This window comes from Babylonia areolata, chromosome 22 (genome assembly GCF_041734735.1).
Source record: "Babylonia areolata isolate BAREFJ2019XMU chromosome 22, ASM4173473v1, whole genome shotgun sequence".
NCBI lineage: Eukaryota > Metazoa > Mollusca > Gastropoda > Neogastropoda > Buccinidae > Babylonia > Babylonia areolata.
The window spans coordinates 26339152-26358722 of record NC_134897.1 but is presented as its reverse complement, the minus strand read 5'-3'; the positions used below and the strand labels follow the sequence as shown (position 1 = coordinate 26358722).

At 41.2% G+C, this 19571-nt stretch overlaps 1 protein-coding gene across 1 annotated transcript in view; it reads right to left on the bottom strand.

The window, feature by feature from the left end:
* LOC143296872 (DDB1- and CUL4-associated factor 12-like) overlaps positions 1-17365 on the bottom strand; it is a 28161-nt gene extending 10796 nt beyond the window's left edge. The window contains exons 1-8 of the mRNA XM_076608846.1: positions 17151-17365; positions 13624-13994; positions 11042-11248; positions 9908-9968; positions 8320-8495; positions 7238-7300; positions 6009-6180; positions 3155-3309 (exon numbers count right to left, since the gene is read on the bottom strand). Coding sequence (XP_076464961.1) covers positions 3155-3309; positions 6009-6180; positions 7238-7300; positions 8320-8495; positions 9908-9968; positions 11042-11248; positions 13624-13994; positions 17151-17250 — 1305 coding nt within the window. The 5' untranslated portion in view covers positions 17251-17365. The remainder of the gene's footprint in view (positions 1-3154; positions 3310-6008; positions 6181-7237; positions 7301-8319; positions 8496-9907; positions 9969-11041; positions 11249-13623; positions 13995-17150) is intronic.
* Between the last annotated feature and the right edge of the window lie 2206 nt (positions 17366-19571).

The following is a 19571-nucleotide window of genomic DNA, read 5'->3' as shown; positions in this document are numbered from 1 at the left end:
GAAAAAATATACCTTTTACCAATGAGTATTAAAAAGTCAAACACGGACTCTGTGCGCATTGAAAAAATATACCTTTTACCAATGAATATTAAAAAGTCAAACACGGACTCTGTGCGCATTGAAAAAATATACATTTTACCAATGAGTATTAAAAAGTCAAACACGGACTCTGTGCGCCTTTTTTCAGCTATACCAAATAATACTATATTTCCTGTTATTCTTTTGTTTGTACACACTGTACTTTTTTCTTTTAACAGCTTTTCGAAGTTTTGCCAAAATTGTTTTGTGCTATTACATCTCCAGAATATGTGTTCAATATTATCCTTTGCTTCCATACAGAAGTCACAATAACTCTCAGGATAACTTTCGTTCCAAGAATTCCGTGTACTATACGTAATTGTAATCATTTCAGTTTTATGTTATATATTTTCTGTATTTTATCAAACACTTTTTTCCACGAAATATCTACTCCTAGTTTTTCTGACCACTTTAGACAGGCGCTGGGAAGCTTATTGTCAGATAAAAAAATATCTTAGTATGGCCTGGTTCCTTTAGGTACAGAGGAAAAATCTTTAACGCTGAGGGTATATCGTGCGTTGTGTTTTCTGATATGTTTAATTTTGTTTCCTGTATATACTTTTTAATGGCTAGTAAACATCTACTGAAACTTAAAAAATGTGCATTAATTCCATATTTTCTTTTAAATTCATTTTTCGTGAGAAAATTCCCATCATTGTATACAAAGTGTGCAATGCAATATATTCCCTTGTTTATCCAATTTCTATACTTAATTGTGTTGATTCCTATTCCAATGTTTTCATTATAAAATATTGGTTCAGAAAATGACTTGGTTATCCATGTCGGTTTTACAGGCTTACAAAAGTGGTTGTATGCCATGAATACATGTCTCCAGAAAAGAAATATTATCAACTTTACTTAAAGTTAACTAGAGCCATATTTTTCCAATTCAGTAAAAAATGGATATAATTCTACAGTGATATATTCTTCCATGTTTATAGTGGCACATTATTATCTTAACCATTCGGCCAACTTCCTCAGTCTGCCCTCATCATTCTGTGACTGTACATAGCATTGCAATGGTTAACAAGCAGCACCATCCTCATCAGATGTGAGGTATGTCACCTGTCCCAACTGGGAACAACCGAAACTGTCACAATGGGGATATCTCACCCATCCCAACTGGGTACAACCTAAACTGTCACAATGGGGATATCTCACCTGTCCCAACTGGGTACAACCTAAACTGTCACAATAGGGAATATCTCACCTGTCCCAACTGGGTACAACCTAAACTGTCACAATGGGGATATCTCACCTGTCCCAATTGGGTACAACCTAAACTGTCACAATGGGGTATATCTCACCTGTCCCAACTGGGTACAACCTAAACTGTCACAATGGGGATATCTCACCTGTCCCAACTAGATACAACATAAACTGTCACAATGGGGATATATCACCCGTCCCAACTGGGTACAACCTAAACTGTCACACTGGGGATATCTCACCTGTCCCAATTGGATACAACATAAACTGTCACAATGGGGATATCTCACCTGTCCCAACTGGGCACAACCTAAACTGTCACAATGGATATATATCACCTGTCCCAACTGGGTTCAACCTAAACTGTCACAATGGGGGTATATCACATGTCGCAACTGGGTACAACCTAAACTGTCACAATGGGGGTATATCACCTGTCGCAACTGGGTACAACCTAATCTGTCACAATGGGGATATTTCACCTGTCCCAATTGGGTACAACCTAAACTGTCACAATGGGGAATATCTCACCTGTCCCAACTGGGTACAACCTAAACTGTCGCAATGGGGATATCTCACCTGTTTCCAACTGTGTACAACGTAAACTGTCACAATGGGGATATCTCACCTGTCCCAACTGGATACAACCTAAATTGTTGCAATGGGGATATCTCACCTGTCCCAACTCTGAACTGGGTACAACCTAAACTGTCACTGTGGGTATATATATGTGACAGCCTAGAGGTACGCGTCTGCCTAGGAAGCGAGAGAATCTGAGCGCGCTGGTTCGAATCACGGCTCAGCCGCCGATATTTTCTCCCCCTCCACTAGACCTTGAGTGGTGGTCTGGACTCTAGTCATTCAGATGAGACGATAAACCGAGGTCCTGTGTGCAGCATGCACTTAGCGCACGTAAAAGAACCCACAGCAACAAAAGGGTTGTTCCTGGCAAAATTCTGTAGAAAAATCCACTGCGATAGGAAAAACAAATAAAACTGCACACAGGAAAAAATACAAAAAAATGGGTGGCGCTGTAGTGTAGTGACGCGCTCTCCCTGAGGAGAGCAGCTCGAATTTCACACAGAGAAATCTGTTATGATAAAAAGAAATACAAATACAAATACAATATCACCTGTCCCAACTGGGTTCAACCTAAACTGTCACGATGGGGGTATATCACCTGTCCCAACTGGGTACAACCTAAACTGTCACAATGGGGGTATATCACCTGTCCCAATTGGGTACAACCTAAACTGTAACAATGGGAGTATATTACCTGTACCAAGAGGTAAGTGGAGGTAACTGTCTCAACAGACTGAAATAAAATACTAATAAAGATGGGCCATGTTCACAATAATTCATGCTATCACCAACACTTATTTATATATCACTTGTGCATACTCTTGATCTTGTTCTTTTTACAAGGCGTCTTGTCACCAAAGACCTTCTCAATGATTGTTGGATCAGAGGAACCTGCCATCATACTTGTACTATTATAAAACATACTTTATCTTATAGTTTTGTGTGTGCATGTTCGCACATAGTTTTTCTTTGTTCTCTATGTTGTTTTGTACTATGAAAAAAATGTCATTTACAAAACAAAAAAAAAGAAAAAAAGATAAGCCACATTCAGCAAACTTGTGCGCAACCACACATACATACACTCACACACACAAATACACATACAATCACTCACACACACATGCATATTTTCACACACACACAAGCAGATACACAAACCTACAAACAACAGTTCGCACTTTGACAGACACAGCCCTAACCACTCCACCGACACAAACACACAGATATGCCCAGCGATCAGAGACAGAGTGGAGGGACGGACAGATAGACAGACTGACTGACTCACCAGCCAGCCAGGGCCAACAGACAGCTGGTAGGGGTAGGGGCAGGTCTCCATGGGGGTCTCCAGGAACTTCATGGCCCGCACGTCAAAGAAGATGAGGAAGCCCATGCCCGTCCCTATGGTCACCACGTCCCTCCTGAAGCTCAGCGAGCGTATACCTGGAAGGCATGCCCAGGTTAATTCAACACGGCCCATACAGCTCTGCTTTCACTTGTCTCTAGGGGAACACCATTGTGTGATAGTCATGTCTGACAATGATGACCATCAGAACAGCAGAAAAGACAACTGCTGTCCTGATTATCCAGGCTAGAATTTGATTATGGTGGAGAATGTCCAACTGTCCTGCCCAAGTTACATTCCAAATCTCTCGGCCAAAAGGGCTTTTGGACAGTTGGGTGTTGGGATGGTCCCCTATGGCCAGTTAGCCCCCAAGGCTGCAGTGCCAAGAGCCAGTGCTATCTTGCCTTCTTCTTTCAGCCATAGTCCTTCACAAAAGACAAAGCTGTAAATGACTTCCCATTGCTATGCCATGGAGAAACCACTGATCATACAGCTCTCACATTGCTGTTGGCCCAGCTATAAGCTCATGTCAGTCTGTGATATAAACTGAACGTTGAATGATGATAATCTGTTAAAACAGCACTATAATACTGGTACATGCAGAAGCAAGCTCTAAGTGCTTCACAAATCCAATACTTAAAATGGATCAAATGAACACATAAGGTGAAGTAGAAACATATAAAAAGAGCTACAAAAAAGAAACCATAAAAGCACAATCATTGATATTATAAAAGCATAATGCATAAAACCCACGAAGAAATATACTCCAGCACACATACATAAAAACCCTAGTAAACAGTTCAGAGCAATCACAGTTAAAATTTATACATGTTTAAAATTTTAATCTACAGGAAACAAGATTTATAAAATAATGAAATAAATGAAAAGTACAGGATGAAAAGGTTAAAAAGGGGCAATCAGTGACAATTCTGTTGTTTGAACCACACAGCCACCCCTTCCCTGTTCTCAGTCTTTCATCACACACACACACACACACACACACACACCACTCACATTGCCATGAACCTGAGAAAACAGAACTACTTGGTTACAACACAAAGAGATGAAACCGACTGACTGACTGACTCAGAGTTTCAACACCTGACTGCTATCCTTCTGGAATCAAACCCTGGAAGTTTGGGAATTTGCGGGAGGGAGGAGGGTGGGTGCCTATCTGTGCCAAATCTTTCTTCATTACCCCCCCTCCACCACTCCCACCAACCTGCCCTTTTTTGTTGTTGTAGTTTTATCCTGTATGTTCATACTTCTATGTATTTTTTTTTAAACTGGATATTATAAAAACAAATTTTTATTTTATCATTTCTCTCAGTTATCGTTTTAACTGACAACCCTGACCAGCAAACAGCACCAAACCATGGCTGAAAAACTGTAAACATTAGCCCTGTAGAACCGGAAGGAAAAATAAAAATACCTGCAAAAGAAAATAAGGCACAAGTGCAGCCACGCTTATACATCAACCTGGGACGTGCCTCTGATGATGACCATTCCCATCAACTCATTTTTCACCAGAGGATTTTGAAAAAAACAACCAACAAACAAAAACAACGGAACATGATCCATATTCATAAACCTGGCTGGCAATTATATGTGAATCCAAAGGCTCGTCACTCACACAACACACATGTATTCTGAGAAACACTACATCAGAATGAGAAACTCAAGGATACTTATTTTCTTTTTTCTTTTTCTTTTTTTCTAGATACTCATTTTCAATTCTCAACATGCAGGTGCAGAAAAATAACGACAGATGACAGTTGCAGCCTTGTGGTAGTGCATTTTGTCTGGGAAGCGAGAGAATCTGAGTGCACAGGTTCTAGTCCCACACTCACCATCATTTTCTCCCCCTCCACAAAACTCTGAGTGGTGGTCTGGATGCTAGTCATTCGAATAAGACAATAAACGGAGGTCCTACATAAAGTACTTAGCGCATGCAAAAGAACCCCAGGCAACAAAAGGGTTGTCCCCAGGCAACAAAAGGGTTGTCCCTGGCAAAATTCTGTAGGGACATCCTCTTTAACAGGAAAACACATACACCTGCAGGCAGAAACTAGAAAGAACAAACTGTGCAGCTCTAAGTGTAGTGGCACGCTCTCCCTGGGAAGAGCAGCCTGAATTTCACATAGAGAAATCTGATGTAACAAAAGAATAATAACAACAACAAATACAATACAATACCATACAACACAACATGATATATACAGAGGCAGATGAACCATAACCAATTTCACAGAGAAATCTCTAGTGACAAAAGAATAATAACAACAACAATCAAAATACAACACAGCTTCAATCTATCAAGGAGGCATCACTGCATTCGACAAATCCATATATGCTGTACCACATCTGCTAGGCAGATGCCTGACCAGCAGCATAACCCAACATGCTCAGTCAGACCTTGAGTGCATGCATATATACTTGAGTAGCTATCAGAGTGAGTTTCTTCTAACAGAATTTTGCCAGAGGAAAACACTCGTTGCCATGGTTTTTTTTTTCAGTTCTGCACACAGGATTTTGGTTTACAGTCTCATCTGAATGACTACCTGCTCAATTTCACTTTCCAGTCAAACTTGGGAGAAAGGGTGAGAGCGGGATTCAAACCCAGACCCTCAGGGGACTCTCTGTATTGGCAGACGAACATCTTAACCATTCTGCCATCTTACAACACGATACAAAGTAATGAACACAGGAGGCAGCTGAAATCTGCCACCTTCCCCACTACCACAAAGCACAAAGCGACACACACTGAGGAGGCAGGTGAAGCAGAACCATGATGTACCTTGGAAAAGCAGGCCGCGGTCCCTCTGGTTGGCGTGGACGTGCTGGTACAGCTTCTTCCTGGAGTCCACCAGCGTCAGGTAAGAGTGGGAGCCGATGGCGTACACCGACTTCTCCTCGCTCACCGCCATGCACACGTTCTCCCGCCCACACATCAGCTTACTGCTCCACACCTGAATTGTTCATTGTTTATAGTTCAGCTGACCGCACAGGGTCATACAAGGACTGTCAAACCATACAAATGCTCCCATCTACAAAAACACACGACAACAAAAAAACAAACAAACACATCAAGACAATCACACAAAACAGTTCATGATACATTATCCTAACCAATTAACTCTTTAGGGTGAATAAGACTAGGCTGTGCTGAGGACATCAGCACCTCCACTTATTTCATCATCCCCAGTTTATAAAAAAAATCATAAAAATGGATAAAAAAACGACAATATTTCAAAGCCAAACAAAAACACATAAAAAAGGCCATTTAGGCAAACAGCACTGCAGAATGAGGCAGCTAGTGCCCATCCCAGTGTGTTTACAGTTTCACTACCTAATTGCCAGAGTAAAACAGCACAGACAGTACATCACAGACTGTGGGAAAAGAGAAATTAAAAAGAAAGGCTTGCTCGAAAAAAGAAAGGGGAATGGACTGGGAAGGACAGAACAGTGAAAAAAAAAAAAAAAGGACAGAAATAAAGAAAGCAATAAAAAAAAAAAAAAAAAAAGAGGGGGGAAAAAAGAGGAAATTTCTAGCACAGAATTTCCAGAAAGTGGGAATGCTGTTCACACAAGACCCCCAGCGTCCCCATAGGAGCCACCACACCTGAACCACACAGAGATATCATCATGTGTCCTGTAGGCTGGAAGAAAGCACAACCTGCAACGACAGAGGAACTTTCCGTGTGGAGAAAGATCGGAAACATGAGAAAAACAGTGCTGAGACAATTAGTCAAAATAGAAACACAGTTTGACAATGGGTGATGATATGCGTCAGACATAAACATATGACTAAAACCACAGTCACTTTACCTGAGTGAATGTTTCTGTAACTTTACCTGAGTGAATGTTTCTATCACTTTACCCGAGTTCACTATACCTGAGTAAATATTTCTGCCACTTTAAACCGAGTCAGTATTTCTGTCACTTTACCTGAGTCAATGTTTCTGTCACTTCACCTGTGTGAATGTATCTGTCGCTTTACCTGAGTGAATGTTCCTGTAAATTTACCTGAGTGAATGTTTCTATGTCCCAAAGATGATAGAAGGCGTTCAAACTCAATACTGCCATTTCCTGCACAAACAAACACACTATCAATCAAAATCATGCCATTAAAAATCAAATAATAATGAAATCAACTTCACTGAATCTAATGATGAAACAAATCAAGGCCCTTTCACACACAACCTTCACTCTCATGCATAACTCTGAAACAAAGGATAAAAGAGAAAACTTATAGACAAAAATCTATAGAAACCATGGACGGAAAAAGGGACGGTACTGAGGCACTATTTTGGAAAGACCTAGGTTTTTAATTCCAGACACGAATGCAGGGATCTGACAAAGCAGAAGAGGAAAATCATTCCCAGTGTATGGTCCAGACACAGAAAAAGCACCGGCTGATCGTGGAGTGTTTGAATCTGGGAACTCAGAGACAGAGTGGGTCTGAAGGTGACTGTGGAGAGTGTGACAAAGTGTAGAGGTGAAGGCAAACATTGACAGGATGGGGCAGATTTCTTTATGCATTAATCATAACAAAGAGTGCAAATTTTGTAGTTTATTCTGTGCGAGACAGAGAGCCAATGAAAGGACTGTGAGAGAGAAGTGATGAGCTCAGGGTTTGCACACATCAGATTATTATTCACATTTGACACAAGCACACACAATTAAAAACATAAACATTAAAGGCAGATTTTGCAATTATCAGATTATTCAAAGTTCACACACACACACACACACACTAAAAGCAAGAGCATTAAACTAATTAAAGCCAGGTTTTACGCACATGAGGCATCCAGAGTTGGCTTTATTGTGTTAACAAACCTGACCACAAAGGGACTCATCAGCAGCAATTACTCTATGTGTGATATGGGTTATCCATCTGTGACACATTTCTCACATCATTCATGAGCATAAAGTCTTACAAACATGTAATCAATACCAACACCAAAAAACTGAATGCAGTTACACACACACATACACACATAAAGTGAAACCACCCACAAAGAGCAAGTGACTGACCAACCAACCAATGGTCTGTGTGCACCTTGGACCACCACACTACTGATGGAAATCAAGACAAACCAACCCACCTTTCTGCTCCTGTTTATACTGAGAGCTCGCACTTTCTGCGCCTTGTCACACTGTTTGACAACCAGAGGCTGCTTGACGGCGTACTCAGGGACATACAGACATGACATGCGTGAGGTGCGGCTCTCGTCCATGTTGTTGTCGATTCTCCACATGGCCATGTTGTTGTCACGAGAGCCTGAAAGTAGGTATCATAACAATAATAATAATAATAATAATAAAGTACATTTATGCAGCAATTTCAAACCTATCAAAGCGCTTTACAGTAAGTCAGTCAGTCAGACACAAAGCGCACAAGAACGCACATGGACATAACATGCACACACACATACACACGTCCATCAATACACGCACAAACATGCGTGGAAGAAACAGAAGTTGATCCACAGAAAATATATCTATATGTATGGAAACACTTTGTTTGCCAAAAAAATAACCAAATACACACATCAATGATCTCTCCCTCCACACTAACTCAAACATTCCACTGCCATGCTGTATTCACAAACAACTTCAGGGGTCACAAGATGCACTTAAATTGTCCCCTCTGGTCTGGAAAGAAAGAAAGAAAAGAAAAAAACAAACACACCACAAATATCCTACATCCAGACCATTATCTATGAAACAGAGTTCATAGAAAACAAATCCTTACCTAAAGTAAAATGTACATGGCAACACACCAGCACCTCAATGCTACAAGAACATTAACACTCATACAGAAATCACTCACACAGTGCAGCAATATCACACCCACACATCTGTTAATGACCAGTTCAAGTCATCTTGGTATCATCAAAGGCAGTATAGCTACTGTACTGGATCAAGAAACTGTGAAAAACAAGAGTTTGCCAGACTGTGCACAGAACTCAATTGTGTAACTGACTTCTGTGTAGATCTGTCAACAGATTCTGCTGAGATGATTTCTGCCTTTTTTTTTTCAACTGTGAAACACAATAAACCTTTTCCAACATCAGGGTACTCACTTAAGAGAAAGAGACAGATGGATGGACAGACACAGACATAGAGAGATGCATACATGTATGAAAGAAAGTGCTCAGATAACACTGGTGCAAACATGAGTTAACTCAAGCTACTTGAGTTAACTTGTTCCACTCTCCTACCAACACACTATTCTAATTTCTTTTATTTTTTTCCTTGGTACAGTTGGCGTTCAAAACTGAACAATTTACAGATTTCGGAAGAATGAAAACGAAGCTTTGTTCAACTAATTAAAATTAAATCCACCGTTTTCCACCTGTTTTTGTTGTTTTAGTGAACATCCCTATTCTTTACTGCAGTGGTCTCATGAAGCACTGGTCAAGGGGAGTTGTAGCAGGCATGTAGCTGTGGGGTAGAACAAGTTAAAACCAATGAAGTTCATTCTCTCACACACATCACAAACCTCCCAGACTTGTCACAAAGGGCGACCAATTTGATTTTGGTGACAATTTGGGGAACAAAGCCTGGCGACAAGTTGGGGCATAACATAGGTCACATTTTGGAACTTCAAACAGCTTCCAGTTTTACAGTGTACTGATACGCAGATATGGGAAATTGAAGGGCCTAAGATGACTGAGTGGATCCACTCACCAGTGATAAGGAACTCATCATCAATCCACTCCAAGTCAAAGACCCAGTCACTGTGTGCACCCTGCAGAACAGAAAAAAACAGCTTTCTTAAACTAAGTTAAAGTGTTTACTATGTTATGCCATCAGGGGTTGTTGTGCAGGTACAGCCTCTGTGAGTGAGTGAGTGAGTGAGTGAGTGAGTGGTGTTGTGTTGTGTTGTGTTGTGTTGTGTTCTGTGTGTGTGTGTGTGTGCGCATGTGCGTGAGAGACATGATCATTGTTTATTGTGTGCATGTGTGTGTGTATGCATGCATGTTCATTTTATGCATACCTATTACCATGTCTTCATGTCTGAAGTAGCATTCCATTTGTAGTGCCTGCTGTCTATAAACAAATACTGGCAACACAACACATGATCGTCTGCTGTCACACTTTATATTCCACAGGTTACATCTCCACCGACAAAAACAATAACAATAATAACAATGAAAACAATGAAAAGAGTTTTAATAAGGTAATCTATATAGAGCACATACCCTGCAGCTCAAAATGCATTTTTAACATTACACGTGGTAAAAATAAAACAGGATAACTAAAAAAGTTGAGATGCAAACTCATTTAAAATAATGTAAGATAACAACTCATTAAATTATCATTTTCAAACAACAGTGTAGCGTCACTCACAACTTGCACACCTCTCCCACCTCACACACACACACAAAAAAAACAAAAAAAAAAACAAACAAAAAACAACCCCCCCCACACACAACCCCCCCCCCCCCCACCCCACACACACACTAATTATATATACACCTGCACACAATTGGAAAGCAACTGATATGCCATACGAATCACAGGAAGCTGTGAAATGGGGGTCATAACAAAAGCAGTATTTCACCATCTGAGTCATCAAGGTCAGTCTGTCTGAAATGTTCGAAATCAGTGTATTCTGTTTACCTATAAGTGTGATGTATTGTGACATGTTGCAAAAAAACCCACAAAAAAACCAAAAAACCAACAACAAAAAAAACCAAAAAAACAAACTGTCTAAACCATATGCATAAATGTCATACAACAATATTAGAAGAACATGATAAAAAAGAAGCTCTTACACACTGAGACTGAGAGTCTCAGCACCCCCCTCTCAGCACTCACCTCTCCGACACAGAGGGGGTCGAAGGTGGGCAGCCTGTAGATGCCTATGTCGTTGGTGTTGGAGGCCCCAGTGGCCAGCATGGTGCCAGAGGGGTTGATGGAGATGCCGTGGATGCCGCAGGGCTGCAGGGCCGCCACGCTCTCTTCACTTGACTGCAGGGTGGGGATTGTGGTCATGTGCCCCGTTTGGGTGTCCAGCACCACCAGCTGTACCCACAACCACCACCGTCATCATCGTCATCATCACCAGCATCAATGCATCATCACCATCACCATTACCGTCATCATCACCATCACATTATCATCATTTTAACCATTTGCACCACAATCATCATCGTTGGAAACTGAAAGAAAGGAAAGCAGATATATCTGTTTCAGAAACATGAAAACAGGAAAGCAGCTGGTTCCGATAAAATCAGTAGGAAGACTTGAAATAATGTGCTGCTCAACTTTGAAATGTTTTTAGTTGTTGTTTTCCTAGTCTGTTGTGTACCTGAATTGTGGAAAAAGTCTATCACTATCATCTGTCCTGTACCCAAGAAAAGCAAACCCATTTCTCTCAATGACTATTGGCTTGCAGCTCTAACCCTTCTTGTCATAAAATACTTTGAACGATTTATCCTTAAATATGTTGTTCTCAGATCACTCCATATTTAGACCCAAATTAGTCTGCATACAAGCCTGACAGAAGTACTGATGTGTATGTGTGTGTTTAAAATACTTGTCACTGGAAAGTTAACTGTGCTGTTTTCCTGGTCTGTTGTGTACCTAAATTGTAGAAAAAGTCCTGTACCCAAGAAAAACAAACCCTGTTGCTGTAACCCCCATTGTTATGATATGCGTTGAACGATTTATCCTCAAGTATGCTGTATCTCAGATAACTCTACACTCAGACCCTAATCGGTTTGCATACAACAAACCTGACAGAAGTACGGATGTGTATGTGTGTGTTTTAAAAAGAACATTAGAACTTATAGAAGAAAGTTTATATGAAAAAAAATTTTTTAACAAAAATATTGGACTTGCTTTGCCAATTTTTGCTGTTATGCTTATAATCTGTATGTATCACAGACTTTGCTACACTTACTTTCTCTACTGAGATAATAAAGTTTTCTGAAAGATTGTAATCTGATTCTGATTCTGTCATCACAACCACAATCATCAGTTTTTCAAGAAGAGGAAAAAAAACCCTCTTACTACAATACTAGTCTCATTCTTACTCTTGATTTCTTATCATCTCGGCAGTATCACAACTTCCAAGCAAATTAATTTTGTCAAGGTTCTGTCATGATTATTACAAGTACAACATTATCATAAACAAAAGTGAGCTGACCTACACACCCCACCTGCCCCCTGCCTTACCCCTCCCACCCACTGTTTACCAGGCTGTCACACCAAGTCAGACCAGTGATGATGAACCAGGCTATCAACACACTGTCAATGCACTGTCAGCACAAAGAATCCCAGCCACAACAGCAACAGCAGCAGCAGTGTCCTATTCAGTCACACAGACATGACACATGTCAATCATCATACACTGATGCAGAATAGCTCACCATGCTGTGACCATGTTGCGAAGCACCACTCACTCTTATTTTGAGCAAACTGTCAAAAGTTTTCTACGTGTCACAGACTCTAGGATATAACTATAAGGATAGTGACAACAGAGGTTCAACTTTTTTCTCTCACTCTGACTATAAGTGTGGGTGGAGTATTTGGGGAGTGTGGGGTGGAAGAAGAACTGTTATCAAGGTAATAGGCGTTAAGGGCTGGGAGCCTGGACTGAGAATGGGAATTGTCATTTATCTGCAAATCAATGCCACTCCATTGTATACACAAACACAGCTCTCTAAGCATTTCAGATATAATAATAGCCTGCCACTCATGCATGTCTCGATCACTCATACCTTCGAGTTAGAAACACCACAGGCACTGACAGTTCACTTCAAGACCTTGAATTATACAAACAAAGGTGTGATTTTATACTTTAGTTTTTGATGAAATTCATGTGATTTTATACTTTGGACACAGTTTAGTTTTTAACGCAATTCATGTTAATAAAGACTCTCACTGCGTTATCTATAATCACTGTCTGAAGAAAGTACCTGCAAAGAAGAATCAGATTCTTTTTCATAACTGAGCCACATACCGATACTGACAGAGATATTTCACTACATCCTAGAATTAAATGAATGGAAAATTTCATTTCAATGGTCTTCGTCTTTTGAATGAATGACGATTCCCCGAATTTTCCATAAATATCAATACCAATTTCAGTTCACTGTGTGTACACATGTGGCACAGCATGAGAGGGACATAAGGTTTTAAAAGACATACAAAGATCCACAGATTTATACATGTATATACATGTATGTATGTGTATCACTATGTCAAATCACCCATAGTTTGCACAGGACAAGAATGTCAGACCCCTGCCGGAGTCTGCACTTGTGGGTCACGGTTAAGTATGTGTAATTAAACACCCATTTGCAGCGAGTTCTGGAGACTGACCCAGATCCAATTCATCCACATACCTGTACAAATTACATTATCATCAACCTCCCAAACGGTAATGGACTCACCTGGTTGCACTTGGTCCCAAACACCACCTGCTTGTCGTTAAGCCACTGCGAGGCAAACACTTTGTTCATGGTTCCCAACTGGAACTCTGTTTCATCCAGAACGTGGGGCAGCCTCTTGGACACCAGCTCTTCATAAACCCCCAAGGGGTTGGCGTGGGCATGGCCGTACTGCCGGGATGTCAGGTAGCCGAAGGTGTTGGCCGAGGGCTTGGGGTCCAATGTCATGGGGCCCAAGCGTAGTTTCTCATCCTGCTGACTCTCTGCTTCCATGATCGCCCCGTCAATGGCAGCGGCTTCTCGCTCACCTAGAGCTGGAAGGTGCACCCGATTCCTTTCCTCCCGGCTCAGGATTCTTTGTATGTTGTTGTTGGCTGTTTGGGACAGAGAGATCTCTGTTTTCAAGTTAGTGTAAATGAGTTGTTCTCCAAAACTGGTGACTCAAATGGGTTCATGCACACAAAAATTAGCAATCTTTGACATCTACACATGCTAACACACCACAAAACAGTCATATATATATATATATATATATATAGAGAGAGAGAGAGAGAGAGAGAGAGAGAGAGAGAGAACAGAACAGAATATGTCTTTATTACCAAGTGTACCGGGGTCACAAGGAATATTTATACATATACATATATATAAAATTAAGTATCAGCATGATCAGTTACAGAACTATAAAAGTGCTGCTAAGTTTAAAGAAATTATTTGGAATGAAAATTGAGCCTCAAAATGGCCGCCGAAAATTTGTGTACAGCTTCTGCCAAGTTCTGGAAACAAGTGAAAAAAGTGAAGGAGGAAGAAGAAAAGAAATCTGTGGAAAATACAACAAATACTGTGCAAAGAAAGATAAAGCAGTAAGCTGCAACCTCTGCGAAACCTGGTATCACACACTCTGTGTGGACATTGATGACGCACTGTACGAAGCAATCAAGAAGGATAGCAACAGACAAACCCAGATGATCCACTTTTACTGCCCAACTCCTTGCAATGACCTAGCAAATAAATTCCTCCTCAGCATGGCTAAGCTTGAAAATAGTTGATAAGCTTTCGGATGAAGTTGACAGCATTAACACTAAGATGACCAAGCTGGAAGAAGGCCAACTGCCACCCAAGATGGTTGATGCAGTAAAGCAGATCGTGCAGCCGCTCTCTGGTGAGGAAGCTGAAGGAGCTGTGGAAGGAGCAAGCTTGCAGGACCTTGTTGCAACCAAGACCAAGGAGCAGATAGCAGAGATGGAAGACCAGGCGAGAAGAAAGACAAACCACCTTATTTTCAAATTAGAAGAGGACACTACAGACAAGAACACTGGACGCAAAAAAGATGATGAGACAGTGCAGACACTGCTTGCGGAGATAAAGGTGACCCACCAGCCGAATGACATCACGCGTCTTGGCAGTCTACGTACGGACAAAGTGGGAGAAAATGAACCAAAGAAAACAGGGCCACTCCGTCTGACCTTTGTCTCAGAAGCAGCAAGAGATGAGACACTGAAAGCTTTTCATCAGGCCAGAAAGCAAGCAGAACAGAAGAACAACAGTGAAAAACTGGTAGCAAAAATCTCAGTCAGGAAAGATTTGACACCACAAGAGAGAACGGAAGAGGAGGCCCTCTACCAGATGATGAGACAAAAAAGGGAGGAGTTAAAAAAGGAAGGGGATCAAATAGCCCACTGGATTCGACACAAAGGCCAAGTGGTCAACGTGGGGAAATATCCCAAGGCCCAAGAGGGCAAGGGGCGAGGCAGTTAAAGAAGACAAACAGAAAAGATATACATAGTTTTAAAAAAGTTTCTTCAGTTTCTAAACTAGAATCTTCATCTTTTTCTGGTTTTAACCAAAGCTGCAAGTTATTATACAGCAATGTAGACACTTTGAAAACAAAGAAGCCTGAACTAGAAGCACTCGTGAGGCTACACAAACCTGGCATAATTGGCATTGTAGAGTTAAAACCGAAACACTCAAGATTTAAGTTTCAAGGGTGTGAACTGAAACTGGAAGGATATGAAATGTTTCATAACCTAGACAAGGACGACGATGGGAGAGGCAACTGCCTGTATGTTCTCAAAGATCTGAATCCATCAGTTTTCTATGTGGACAACGACTTCGAAGAATCAGTATTTGCTGAATGCAAATTATCAGAAGGAAAGAATCTACTTGTGGGCCTAGTGTACAGAAACCCACACAGCAGTCCAGAGAACACAGAAAAGCTGAACACTCTAATGCAAATGGCTTCAGAGGCTGCTGCTCAGGGAGATCTACTCATAATGGGAGATCTCAACTTCCCAGAAATTGACTAGTCACGAGAAATCAGCACTGCAAGCGCAAATCATGTGGCAACACATTTCTTGAAAGCGACATGTGACGCCTTTCTCATGCCACACCAGAAGGATCCCACGTGCTACAGAGAGGGTCAGAAGGCCAATGTTTTGGACCTTATCCTGACAAATAGAGACAATCTAGTTGAAGACATCACAGCAGCACCAAGCCTAGGCAAAAGTGACCATGTAAATCTGATCGCCTCCTTAGACATGGAGTACAGACCACCGCCAAACAAACCATGTCTCAACTACCACAGGACAGACTATGACCTGCTACGAACAACACTTCAAACTCATGACTAGGAAAAGGAACTGGAGCAAACATGAGTTAACTCAAGCTACTTGAGTTAACTTGTTCCACTCTCCTACCAACACACTATTCTAATTTCTTTTATTTTTTTCCTTGGTACAGTTGGCGTTCAAAACTGAACCATTTACAGATTTCGGAAGAATGAAAACGAAGCTTTGTTCAACTAATTAAAATTAAATCCACCGTTCTCCACCTGTTTTTGTTGTTTTAGTGAACAACCCTATTCTTTACTGCAGTGGTCTCATGTAGCACTGGTCAAGGGGAGTTGTAGCAGGCATGCAGCTGTGGGGTAGAACAAGTTAAAACCAATGAAGATCATTCTCTCACACACATCACAAACCTCCCAGACTTGTCACAAAGGGCAACCAATTTGATTTCGGTGACAAGTTGGGGCATAACATTGGTCACATTTTGGAACTTCGATTTTACTCATTTCCACTCTAACAGTTTGCAATCCCCCCCAACCCCCGCACCCTGCCCTCCCCCTCACCAAAAAGACTATGTCTATCAGTATAACTATAATACGCCAACGAGTGTGCATGTTCACTTTGTGTGTGTGTGTGTGTGTGCAGGCGCGCGTATGTGTAATGGATGTGAATTCATGTGTAAAATGCACGAAGATTCTGGTTTAAACAGGTCCCATAATTTATGATACAAAACAAAAACTTCTAAACCGACACCGGTGACCGACGCCACCGGTGACCGACGCCAACAAAGGCATGCATTTGGTAACAGAGGCATGCCGCACACACCATGTGTGTCCTGATACAGACACAAATTCTGACGAAACGCGAGTGCCAAGGGTAGATTACACGTTCAGAATGCCCATTTTCTAGACGAAACACAAACATGATATGGAGCTCGACTCTTGCCATTTGAACACAACGTCACTTTACCTTCACGTAACGATTCATCGAGATCTGAATACAAATGTTCCCACAAATGTATTTGTCTTCGTTCATTTTGTCTACGTTCTCTACGTTCCCTGCTTGTCATATTGTTTGTGTAAAATGACTCCGTTGCTAAATCACACCACGAAGCACTTAAAAATGTGTTTATCAGTACTGTTTTGAATGGTATTCAGCAACATCCACAACCGCCATGTCATGCAAGTTGCGCAACTCAGTGACTTCCGCTTTGGTGTGAGTAGCTTCCCTTGACAATACGGGTGGCCTAATCCAAAGTGTCAGCCCGAGAATGTTTCCCCATAGGACAGTTTTGCAAAACGTCCCCTGAACATTGAACTCTCCCAAAGAAGTTGAAATACCATCTTTACGGGCTTTTCTGAGGAGACAGATATAGAAAGAGACAGACAGACATATATATATAAAAGAAAGGAAGATAAAAAAAAATAGATAAAAAAATTTAAAAAAAGGAAGAAAGATAAAAATGAGTGGATCCTGTGAGAGGGGACTTCACTGAGTTATGACCGAATGGTGTGTCTTGGTGGCAGCAAGACTGGCAATGTATGTGGATGGACCTTGTGAGAGTAGACCCAAAAAGACTGTGTGGTGTGTCTTGGTGGCAGCAAGACTGGCAATGCAATTATTTATTTTTTTTTTTTTTTTTTAAAGCGCTGACTGGTAGGCCCCCCTTTCTTAACAGCGACATAAGTCGGAATCAGAGTTTTGATTGTGGTCGCTCTACGGAAGAAGAAGACAGACAGAGACAGAGGCAGAGACATAGGCAAAGAAACACCGTAAAGAGACAGAGAGGCCTGGAGAGAGACACAAACAGAAAGAAATAGAAACTCACTGAGAGAGAGAGAGAGAGAGAGAGAGAGAGAGAGAGAGAGAGAGAGAGAGGGAACATAAAGAAAACCTTGAGACAGAGAGACAATATGAGTAGAAACGGGGATCGAGAAGAAATCAAACTAGAGGATGTCCTGTTGTTACAAAGTTTCATACATACCTGAAGACTTATTCAAAATAATCACATCGTAGGTGCAAATGTGACACAGAGCGTGCACACTCACATAACTGAAGCGGCGGCTTGAAAACTGAATGCACGTGCGCTCACACACACTGACACACACACACACACACACACACACACACACACACACACACACACACACACACACAGATAGTGGTCTTTGCCTCGGCGACGGACTCCTTACAGCACTGAGGGTGTTGTCGTCAGTCAAAATAAACGAATAGATAAATCAGATGAATAAATGAACAAATAAATGAATAGATGAATAAATGATAAATAGATAAGTAAATTATGAATAAATAAATAAACACAACTGAACAAATAAATGGATAAATAGATAAACAAATAAACAGGAACAAAAATGGAAGCATGGTAAACGAACCCGTGCGCACCCATACTGTACACGCACACACACACTCAGAATAGCAAGCGTGGAAGCACGCACACACACACTGACAGACACACAGACACACCGGCAGACACACACATACGGCACGCAGACATGACACATAGACACAGATAGCATAGGCTACACACACACACACACACACACACACACACACACACACACACGTACGCCGGTGCACGAATGCACACACACACAGACACACAGACACACACACAGACACACACACACACACAGACACATACACACACACACACACACACACACACACACACACACACACACACACACAACACACACACACACACAACACACACACACACACACACACACCCCTCGGTCTTTTATAGCGGTAATTTCCTCGACAGAACAGCTTACACACAACAGACACGGCGTACGTTGTCATCAATGTAATGGGGCGAAATCAAATTTCGCTCAATTGTGGATCAGGGGCTGTGAATTGATGTTAAAAGGGTTAAAGTTCCCCACTATATAAAAATATAACTTTTTATGGACGGGCATTGCGCTGTTCCACTGAAAGATTTGCAGGCTAGTATGCCAGTATAAAAGCTACATTAAAAAAACCAACACAACCAAACATGATATTCCGATCAAATTCCGATAAGTGACGAACTGAAGATACAATTATGCGTTCTTTTGCCGTCAATTAAGTATTAAAAAGAACAAAAAACAACAACAAACAAACAACAAAAAGAACAACAACAGAATGCTGAAAAAAAAAACGTACGTAGGTCTCCAGGAATCATATGCAATAGAAGTGTGAGTCAGTCAGTCAGTCAGTCAGTCAATCAGTCTCTCTCTCTCTCTCTCTCTCTCTCTCTCACTGTCTCTCAAAACTGTTCAAACACGTGTTGCCAACTATATACGAACAAAGCTTTTTAGATCAGAACGATTGTATTATCAGTCGTTGCTGTGTTACTTTCATGTCGTACATCTGGGTGTGTTAACCTCTGCT